At 42.2% G+C, this 11,741-nt stretch overlaps 1 protein-coding gene across 1 annotated transcript in view; it reads left to right on the forward strand.

Moving 5' to 3' along the window:
• Positions 1 to 11,741, forward strand: part of igsf21a (immunoglobin superfamily, member 21a) — a gene marked incomplete at both ends in the record, with an annotated part of 328,063 nt that overhangs the window by 295,799 nt on the left and 20,523 nt on the right. Inside the window, one exon of the mRNA XM_080728598.1 lies at positions 10,104 to 10,204. Within this exon, the coding sequence (XP_080584724.1) occupies positions 10,104 to 10,204 (101 nt within the window). The remainder of the gene's footprint in view (positions 1 to 10,103; positions 10,205 to 11,741) is intronic.

Genomic DNA, 11,741 nt, shown 5'->3' on the forward strand with positions numbered 1-11,741 from the left:
ATAAATGTAAATAATGTAGCCTACTCTACATGCATAAATAATTATCCATTCATCCATCCATCCATCTTCAACCGCTTATCCAGCATCGGGTAGCAGGGGTAACAGTTCCAACTGAGATTTCCAAAGTTCCAAATAATAATAATAATAATTAAAATAAACAATTCTAATGATTATAAAATAAACATACATACATACAGTACATACTGTATAAATGTATCCGCCTTATTTCGCCTTCGCCTTTTTTTTCGGACCCGGACCTGTTTCAAAAAAATATTTCTGGACCTTCAAGATTTGTATTTGAGGACCCCTGCATTAGGCTATGGACCACCATTTAATGGTGTTTCTATCTCTGAGACCCCAATTGTTATTGTAAAATCAATGTTAATTTAACTCTGAGAGTGTGCAAATACACTCTCAGAATTACAGACCCATAAGGGTCCAATTGGTTCCTAACTATCATTTAGCTGGGGACTGCCTGGAACTCCCTCAAGGATCCCTGAGGGCCCCGGACCACATATGACGTGGCCGAGAAGTAATTTGATCGGACCAATGGTTTTCAAGAACCGATGTCCCTGAGTCTGAGGAGGAACCACCAAACTCTGTGAGTTTGAGCACCCTGGGCTCCACCTGCGCTGTGTGTTGTTCTGGAAGTTGTGGCGAAAGTGCTGCGTTTACGGGAAGTTACGTCATGCGGTGCGGTTCTGTTTACATCCCCCAGCGAAACAAACAAAAATAGATTGTAGCTCTTAACTCGCTCTTAGGTGTAACTTTGTGCGAATCTATGTTTTGTTTGGATAATGTTTATTTCGAACACAACCGACGGAGCGGGAGACGTAGAACAGATTTTTTTCCCTGTTTCCGCCTAATGGCAGCATGTAAAGTAGAACTCTATTTGCGAATGCACATGACGTCAGCGGTTTCTGAAGGGTGGTTGGGATGCACGGAGAAGTTGAAGCACGGGGAGGAATGCGGGCACGGTCCCGTGAAATTCTCTAACTCGTGCTCGTTTAATGCGCGCCTGCGGGCGGCAAGAGCTGGATTGTGGTCAGCTATTTTTCCACACTACGCACAGGAGGACAAAACAACAATGATTACAGTGCGATCCACCGCTGATCCAAGCGAGAACGCCTGCGCCAATAGTCTCCCGCCTGAAACGGCCTTTACACTGTACATGCACACACACACACACACACACACACACGCACACACACACACACACACACACACACACACACACACACACACACACACACACACACACACACACACACACACACACACACACACACTATATATATTTATATAGTGCCTTTCCCTCTCTTTGCCAAAAATAGACGATTTACTCTACTCTGTACAAGCGTATGATATTGTGAGCGGATGTTCTATTTTTGACGAATGTTCAGCCTTGAATAGGGTTCATGTAGTTAATGCAATTCCACGCGTTAGGATAATGCAGTTAATGAATACATTTATACCTGTGCTGGATTACACAAAGTCCTAGTGATACATTTGTGATCTATGTTGAAAAAAAGCGAAGTGTAAATCACATTTCCCTCATTAAGATAAAGCTTGCCATGCACACTATTATAGTTTTGAACTGACATTCTGAATTGGTTTTCAACTTTATTATTAAGTAGATAACATCACAGAAAGGGCTATGTGCTCAATCTATGACATCGTCACTGTCCGGCAGAAACCAGCTAACTCTATTTTGCTTTTTTTGTGCTTTAAAAAAAATCATTACTATTGAACGCACTATGAAAAGTAGTAAACACGCTTCAGCCAAAACCTCCTAACTCCACTTGAGCTGGATGTTTTTTCATTTTCTGAAAAATGATGAAATGATTTTTAGAGTTAGCGTGGTTTAGGCCCGACAGCAGGGATATACTGTGCTTATCAGATTGAGTAACAGCCACACGCGCACAGGTGTGAGTCTGTGAGAACGAATTAGAGATGAAAGCGAAATCACCATTTTGTTTTGTTTCATTTTCACTATAACCACCTGTCTTCACCTATAATTTATCCTTTCTCTTTACTCCCAGGTCATCTGATCCTATCATTGTGTTGTGTTATGTATGGGCCTGTACTGTACTGTATGTGTGGGTGGTGGGGTAGAATATGTTCTTTGTTCTATGTTCTTCAAAGAAGATAAGCCAAGCATGTTGTGTCAGATTTAAAACATATGTTTAGTTAAAGTACACGAAGAGGGAATGAAAGGAAGACAAAACAAAACAGTGAATAATGCAAAACAACAGGTTGTCAAGGTTGTTTTAAAGGATTAACCCACTGTGAACAGCGCCCAAGTGTGAACAAAGGAGGCTTCTGTGGCCTTGTTGTGAGTTATAATCCAAAAAGCAATAAACACATATCAGAAGCAAAACTATTACCTGCAAAGTCACTGTGTCTGCAGTATTGAGCTAGGGATTTGTTGGGGGGATGGGCATCCATGCCTCTGCGTTTGATATCACCCCTCTAAATATATATGTTACAGTTTGTTTGGGTAACTCAGTTAGATTGGGGTAGGAGCGCTTGTTTTTGTTCACCTCATGTCCCAGTGGTAGAGCATTTGACTGCATTAGTCCCACGCTGGTGAATGCTACCATAGGCGATTTTAAGGGGTGTCCTAGGGTGCACGTGCACCCCCTGGCCGCCAGGCGGCCATTTTGATTTTTTTGATCATAATAAACACGCAATATGATTAAGAAGAAGAACATCTCAAATTCGCCTTTTTTGACCCTTTGAAGCACCCATAGCATGACTTCTAAACCAATCACAGCAAATGGGGGGCGGGAGGTAATAGGACTACTGGTTTCTCAACCAATCACAGTGACTGTCTGAACGTCTCTGACAGCACAGCTGAAAAACAAACGGCAGATGATGACACCTGCAGATTTATCTAAATAACAGAATTAAACAGTTGTTTCACAGTGGAATATGCTACCTGGGGTTATAGTCCAGTCATTTTAGGGTTAGACCTAGAACAAATTGCAATAGTAGCAAACTCAACTGATTTTGTATCCTCATTATGTCCTTAGTGAGGGAAAAAAAGTCCCAAGGAATCCCACCGGGGCAAAGTTTTGAAAACGACCTATCTACCTTCACTTACTATACACTACAATATAAAGGAAAAAATTACTGAAAGAAAATCTGCTTTAAGTGGGATGTGAGGGGTCTAACTAGGGGTTTGTCATCATGCTGAATCCATTGCAGGCATTTGTTTTGCACAAAAAACATTCTGTGGGCTAGAAATGGCCTTAGAAAACAATACACGTATGGGTGCGTTTTCATGTTAGTCGGAGGCCTTAGGGTTTTTTTTCTCTCGTGCTAATCAGTCTAAAAGTTCAAAATTTTGCACAGATGTAGCTCAGGGCATGCTCTAATGATTTAGCTAGGGCGCCCGAGTCTGCAACATTCGGGGTCGCCACAGCGGCCAAATCAAGTTGGGCTCCCATCGACTTTAGTGATGAAAAGTGATGAGTCATCACTTTTCAGAGTTTTGTTGGTGCTGTGGCGACCCCGAATGTTGCAGACTCGGGTACACCCGCCACTCTGACATGTCGGAAAGGAGACATGTCAGAGTGGCGGGTGTACCCGATGTGTTCCCACTTTAGAATAGGTGGCTTTAAATTGCCTAATAAAGTGTTAATAAAGGCTTAATTAATGACTTGTTGTTGTTTATACTGTTATATTAAAGATTTTATTAAGGATTTGTTAGTTTTAATTGATCTCATAATAAGTGCATAGTAAAGGGTTTCTAAATGCACAATTAGGACTCAACGGATATTAAGTTTCCCATAAGGGGACTAATAATTATTAATTAAGTCTTATTAACCATTTATAAATCTAAATAGTATTATAATACATTTATAACTATTAATTAAGAACTTATAAGCACATAACGATTAAGTATCTCATAAATACACTACCCCCCCTTATTATTGCCTTATTAACTCATTTAATGCCAGCCTATCACCACTAGAGGGCATCCCAGTGGCCAGAGAATAATAGAGATATGCTGGTAATGCATGCCCAAGCCCTGGAGCCATGACTTGCCAGAACACTTTCCTTTGTGCATTTACAGGAAGAGGATGAAGTTAGCTTGAAGTTAGCTATTGGCTACCAAGCATTTTAGAAGATCTATTTTCGGCAATTTAGCCACGATTAAACCTTGCACACCTCATGCATGGGAAAAAAACAGAGAAGAATGAGCTCTAAAAAATCCAATGCAATCCTGGATTGCATTGTTGTGGTTTTGTGCAGTTTGTTCACAGCTTTCAAACAAAAAAATCCGATTGGAAATCCGTTCAGGCATTCTTGAGATAATAGCCATTATGTTATGTTGTTATGTAAACAAAAATGGCTGCCCTGTATGTTAGATGGGGTTGTATGGGGTTGGAACATGCAAAATCGCGATTGAAATCATGTTCACTAGTTTTGATGGGGTCCAAAAAAAAAATAAAAAAAAAAATAAATAAAAAAAAAAAAATTTTTCAAAAAAAAAAAAAAAAAAAAAAAAGAATTTATTCGGTTTTGGCACTCCTCAATACGTTTTAATAAACCGAATTTATTCGGTTTTGGCACTAGAAGAGTTAAGATGTATAATCACATATTAAGGTTAATAAGTATCTTATAAGTGTTTAATTAGTTGTTAATTCATTATAATTAACTCGTTAATTACGGTTTAATAATGTTTGAATAAGAGTTAATTAATTGTTAATGTGCCTTATTAGCTGTTAATTAATTGTCAATAAGTGCCTTATTAGCTGTTAATTAGCCTTTATTGAGGTACTTCATTATAAAGTGCTACCCCCACCTCTACTGTACACCTCTATGAGCTTCAGGCTCGAAGCCTGCGATTTTCGCCGTCTTCCCAAGACAATGTTGCAGTGATGATCGAACAGCTCCGTGTTTTACACATGTTGAAGATAAAACGGATGACACACCCTGAGGAGAGCTTGAGACTCTCGCTAAATGTCAATGGCCTTAAAATTGTGACAAGGCTTCTTCTGTGCTGTGTGAAGTCATTAATTTATCACTGGCTTTGTTCTTTAAATAGATGGAAAGAGCATCTCTAGACATTCTCTTTTCTTCTGCCACCCTGAGAATAGAGAACAGAAGATGTGCATTTGTTGATTCTAATTGGAGCTCACTTGAAATTCAAAAGCATTCACAAAGCTGCTTGGGGCTAGAGCCATCTTGAAACGTCTAAGAGAAATGTGCTTGTCCTGGTGGTGCAAGCGAGTAGTTAAATGCAGCACAGAGAAAGTCCTACCTTTGATTAAAATTATTAATCATTCCACCTTTTTGATTGTGCTGTACGTATGAGCTAATTGAACGTAGTTTCTGTTTTGGTATGTACACACACGCGGGCGCCCATGTACACACAAACGCACGCACGCACGCACGCACGCACGCACACACGCACACACACAAACACACACAAACACACACCCCTATTACTATTTCTCTCAGGTGTTTGTTCACGAAATGAAAAGGACGTCTTTACAGTGCCCATAATAAGTAATACATATTTCAGACATGTAATATTGCCACCTGAGAGGGAGCGACAGTCTGACAACCGACCGGTGTTGTATTACAGTTTATGAATATTCACGAGCTGCTCTGTGCTTGACATACAAATGGATATGGGCCAGCTCGCGGCCTTAGAAGTCCCCTCTCCATATTGTGCTACAGAATGTGCCATATAGCATATGCAGCATAATATGCTATATGGCGGTGTTTCTCAAACTTTTACATGTCAGTGTCTCCCCTAACTCTGACAGTATACAAATGGAACCAAATGGACTCTAACAGGTCCATTTAGTTCTTTGTTTACTTATAGTTTCCTATTTCGTTTGAGGCATTACACTGTTCTCCCTGCACTCTATTTATGTGATTATTTACTCTGTTTATTGACGACTTTCAAATGAAAAAAGAAAAAAAGAATATATATATATATATATATATATATATATATATAACACACACACACACACACACACACACACACACACACACACACACACACACACACACACACCCTCCAAGCCTGCGTTTTTCGCTGTCTTCCCAGATTTGAATTTGTGAGCAGCATATATTTTAATAGTTGAAAAAAAAAAAAGTCTTTGCCTCTGCGTTTACAAGGAGCTAGGGTGAGATTTGTGTCTGTTTTTTTATTTTTATTTTAGTCAAAAGAGGTAGAATTCTTTGAAAAGGGGACTGGTGCCTCCTCATATCCAACTCATATCACTTCCTCGCCAGATTTGTATGTGATGTATGTTATGTGCATGGTGCCAGTGTCTTTGTCTGCTTGCTTGTGACAATTCATCTTTGAATTGGTGTACTGTGCTTGCAAGTGATATATTGTCTGTATGGGTAAGCAGATGCATTATGCCTGCGTATGTGCATAATTTTCGGGCACACGTACACGTGTGTTTGTGCCGTACGACAACACATCTGTGTTCAGTGTATCCGTGTTCACCTGTAGATCATTTACATATTCATAAGATAACGTTCTCGTGACATCCTCTGCATTAAGTAGCCCAGGCCAGCTTGTACGCTTGCTATATGAAGGTTCAAGGTTCAAGGTTGTACTTTATTGTTACATCTTTTTGTACAGGTACACAAGAGTAAAACATATTTTGGTTTGGATTCCTTCAGACAATGCAGCGGTATACAGTATAACCAGCAAGACTCCCTAATTTGGAGATAAGCGACCATCGGGTCGCATACACAAACTTTAGAAGGCAATGGTTGCCGATCAGAAGGGAATATGGGAAATGGGACAGATCCATGTTGATGACATGACTTTAGAGATACTGTGTACCGCTTAGCGTGATTTTAGGGCAAAATCTTTAGGCGCAGTGTCCAAAAATGTGTTTTGCAAGAATCATGGTGGCGCTAGAAGAGGGCCATGTGAGAAATGAGGGGTGGAGGTTGTGGTTTGGCAGCAAAGGAGTGTGTGTGTGTGTGTGTGTGTGCAACAGCAGAACAAATAGAAATGAAGGTGAACACTTATCTGTCTATGCAAATTTACCGTCAATTACTGCCGATCTACAAGCTCGCAACATGGTGGCATCGCTACGCGTTGAGCTTTTAGATCTGCTGTTTCTTTTTTTTGCAAACGTCACCATCCTGCGATGGAGTATAAGTCAACCATTGCGTTTGGGCGCCTCCCCGGTTTTTCCTCTCGCTGCAGAATCAGTCAACCAGCTAATACAGCAGGTTGCCTTTGTCTACTTTCACATTTATCTCCAGCCACACAAGTCTGTCATGCTGCGGGGCAGACCTGCTGCTGGTTTTGGCTCGGCATTAAAGCACACCCAGTGCTACCTGGGGACGCAAGTCGCTTTCGCAGAGGGCACGTCTGTGCGGTGACCCTTCCCTGAAGTGATAACTGTTCCTTCTTGTAAATTGGAGAGGGTGAGTCTCTGGGGCGGCGGGCCTCATGTGGGCCGTGGGCTCGTTTTCCTGGCGAGGCCCCTCACCCACAGCGAGCACTACGCGAAGGTCCCTCACATTGCATGGTGTCCCTAATCAAAGGTGGTGACGTAGGAACGCCAACTGTCGCTGTTGGAGGCTTTCCCAGAAAATCAGCCATCTTCCTCCCCAGCCATATGCCTCACAAGCTCCATGTGATGCTGTTACACAAATATTTAAAAATACCCATCCGTTGGTGTGTAGGTGGTGGCAAACGATGGCGCCTGGCATCATCGGTGCAAAAATACTAGCCCCTGACGTGGTCCATCTCCAGCATGGTGCACTTAGCCACATCAAACTGCTCACTTTTTTGTCTTTGGTGATTTGGCAGAATGTTAATATTTTCATAAACTGTTCATCCTTTTCTCCTCTTGTCCTTAGACCTACTGTACAGTATATTGTAAGACAACTTTGCATTGATTTAGCTTTTTATTTTGACAGTTTTTGTGTTGAAGATTTGCAATAACTCCGACACTTTGGAATCCGCTCTGATTCCAAGAATAAGTCTCTCTCTAAGCTTCGGTTCAGAGCCAGTCCCTCATTTATTTCCCTAGCACTTCTCTGTTGCATAGTTCTAAACCAGATGTATAGGATTGTCTGCCAGGGACCTTGTTCTCCTAACTGCTGGTCTCTTGTAATGTCGCTGTCGAATAAACTTGAAGTTTATAAGCTTGAAGTTTACTCAACAGTCGATCTTGTAACTCTGTTTCAGCTAAGTGCCTGAAATATAAAAGGTAAATGTAATATCTCCGTGGCTTTTGTTGTGCTTGTCTCTAACAACACCATGTAGTGTGAGACACGACCACCTCAATCCAGGTCCGCTGCTGCTCTGGGAATAAAATATGGGAGATTTTCCTGTTTTCTTTTTCTTTTCTTTTTTTTTGTAAAGGACCCCATAGACTTCACTTGATATATGTGAGCTGGGCACATTTTCAATCCCCTTTACAAATGTGATAACAGAACTCCTAATCCATTAGGCTGATGCAAGCCTGTGAAGTCAGTAGCTGGCTAAGACAAAAGGCTATGCTTCATTAGCCACAGAGGACAGTTTGTGGCTTGATTAATGGCTAAAAACGAAGGTCATTTATCTGTTTATTTATTCATCCTTTTAGTTTAACTCATCAATGTAAACAAGCAGCCCAATGATTTATTTTAAGAGTTTGAACCAAATTAATTGGGGGAACTCATGTGTTGTGCATTTATAGCTGTTATTGATAAGAACGCCTTTTAGCTTATATCTCACTGCGTGTGCCGCTTTAGCCCGATGTCTGACATATGGAGTCACACGGTGTGCGATACGGTTATCTGGGGGGCAATTGTTAATCAACTCAAACGATGCAGAACGAGTTTATGTAGGCCCAATTTAACCCCCCGGCACTCCCAGGAACTCATGGCACTTTTCTTGGCATGACTCTTCAATATAATCTCTTGTGCAATATATATTTTTCGAGGTTTACCAGTAAAAGGATGACTTACCTTTTTATGACATTATAAAAATTCAAATCAGATGCACCTTTGCACAGTATAAGAACTCATGGAATGGGATGGGAGAACATCCCCCCCCCCCCCCCCCCCCCCCCCCCCCCCACACACACACACACACACACACACACACACACACACACACACACACACACACACACACACACACACACACACACACACACGCCCCATATCGCTTCAACCTTCCATTGTTTCAGAGGGTCCACATGCTATCTGGGGGCTGCTGTCTGCTCCAAGACAAGGGAATTAGCTCCCCGAGTGTTCCTTATCTCATTGCTTCCACACTCCACCCGGTGCGCTCCCATTCTCCTCCAGTAATGAGTATCTACCCAATTTAGTCTCCTTTCTCTCCAAGGGGGAATAAATCCACCACAGCCCTTTAGATGAAAGAACCTGCGCGGATCCCTCGCCCCTCGAACCCATAACCTTAATTGACAGGAAATTGTATTTGTCTCTCTCTCCCTCCTCTAGTAACACACAGGTGTCCAGTAAGCAGGGGTGTCACACCAAATTCTGGGCCCTGGGTACAAGGACTCACACACATTTTTAACTATTGAAAAATAGCAGATATACAAGCTCACAGCGCGGCACCGAGTGCTGCGCTGCGAGCTTGTAGATCTGCTATTTTTTTTAAATCGTGAAAATTTGTGCGGAGTCTGAATATTTCAAATCCTTCTAAGTTTAAAAAAAAAAACCTTAGAAGGATTTGAAATATGTTTCTATGTCAGTGGTTCTCAAATATTTTCATGTGAAGGACCCCCAAAATGATATGTATTTGGCCACGGACCCCCATCTCAAAATATTTAGTTCCAGGGACCCCCCCCCCCCCCGAAGCAAAATTTGAGTTACAAATGTTCGCTTAAAAAGTACATAATTCAAAGACTTGCACACCTTTTCAAAAAGCAGATCTACAAGCTCGCAGCGCGGCACTCGGTGCCGCGCTGTGAGCTTTTATATCTGCTATTTTTCAATAGCTAAAGTATAAAATAATGAAGGCCCCTCCACCTTGGGCCCTAGTAACTCAGTCCCACTTCCCCCCTCCCCCTTGTGACGCCCCTGCGTCCAGTAAGGATTTGCTAATGGTTTGTTCCCCCCCTCCCCCCTTTTCTTCCCTTTTTCAGCCGCTCCTAAGGGCCCTAAACTTTTGATGTCCCCGTCGAGGGCGAAGGTAGGGGACACGGTGCGCATCACTGTGCAAGGATTCCAGGTAGGATCGCCTGGGGTAAGTGCATGGGGTCATGAAAAAACGAAGAGCCAAGTTCAGTCTGGGATTGGAGGAGACACGTGTCCAGTTAAGCCTGTGTAGTTTTATACCGACCATTCTTACAGCATAATACAATCTGTATCTTCTTCTGCTCAATCAAGCATAACGTCGTTGTCGAGCGGAAACCTTGTATCTCCAAGTTTCAAATTTGTACGTTCTTTCGTAAAGTAAGGTCCTGCTTCATCATACAAGGCGGTCGCACAAAAGTAGTGAAAACAGCAGCACCGCAAGGCGTTGTGTGCTTGTAGATCGGCTGTTTTCACTAGTTTAAATCATTTTTAAAAAGAAAAATGCAAAACGAACGGTTTTTGGACATACAAGGTTTTCACCAGACAACGACGATATGCACTCGTGCCATTGGATATTTAATTAATTTCAAAACTATGTGTGTTTTAACTTTCAAAATAGGAACCTTGAACTTGCTTGAATATAATAACTGTGAAGTGCAGGTGGTAAAATACAGAACAAAAACAGATTTAAAGGACGTGTTCCTAGTTTGTACTCTACATAGCCTCAGGGCATAAAACAAAATGTTCAAGCAAACACATTCCTTTATGAATAACCAAATTCTCTGGTGTTTCTTTATAATAGTATTTCTGCGTCTGTCACCACTCTTAAGCCGACAGGCATCCTGTCTCTGCTAGCTAGTATGACTGCCCTGAAATTGCCTTTGCATTACTGTCATCAAAATAAACAATAAATACCATGTCCCTATAGTGGGTTTATACTATCATACCGGGTGATACTGATCTCTGTGGCGGAGTTGACACACTGACGTTGTTTATTGGAAAATGCTAATCCTAATAGAACATTCTTAATGCTCCACGGCATCTTTGTTAGTTTTCAGACACTGCTTCAGTAATCTAGCAGTGCTATGGTATGATAGGGGTTTGCTTCAGTTTTATTTCCAACCAAAACAATCCGATACAGTACCTGCTGTATAATGGAGGGAGGGCGATCTCTTTTTGCGTCCCATGCAGTCCCGGAGACGCGTCCCAACGGTGGGGACCTGTCCTCACGTGTCCCCACGTGGAGATAGGGCGCCATTCGCGTCCCCACGGGAGAATCGCGTCCCCTTCTCTGTCCCCTCCCCACGGGACGGGAGGACGGAGCGCCGCCAGGTAGCACCTAAACCAAACCTTAACCCTAACACTAACCTCAGTAAAACTAACACTGGTGAAATGCGAACCTGGCGACCCTCCGTCCCCCTGCGTGGGTGAAATGCTAACCTGCCGACGCTGGTGAAAGTTAACCTGGTGAAATGCTAACCTGCGTCCCCTATGTGCGGGGACGAGGACGCGAATAGAGATCGCCCTTGCTGGTATAATGGCCTGGTGCAGCAGGCTGGACAGACTGCATGTTTAGTTCCGCCCAGGCGCCCACTGACTTTAAGACTATTTTAAGTTTGTTCTTATTCTTTGAATTGTTAGGAATGGTTACTATAAACAGGCTTGATTGTGTCATACAGCCAATTCGGATCCCTCCACAGAATCTG

This window comes from Nannobrachium achirus (genome assembly GCF_963921795.1).
Source record: "Nannobrachium achirus genome assembly, chromosome: 6".
Taxonomy (NCBI): domain Eukaryota; kingdom Metazoa; phylum Chordata; class Actinopteri; order Myctophiformes; family Myctophidae; genus Nannobrachium; species Nannobrachium achirus.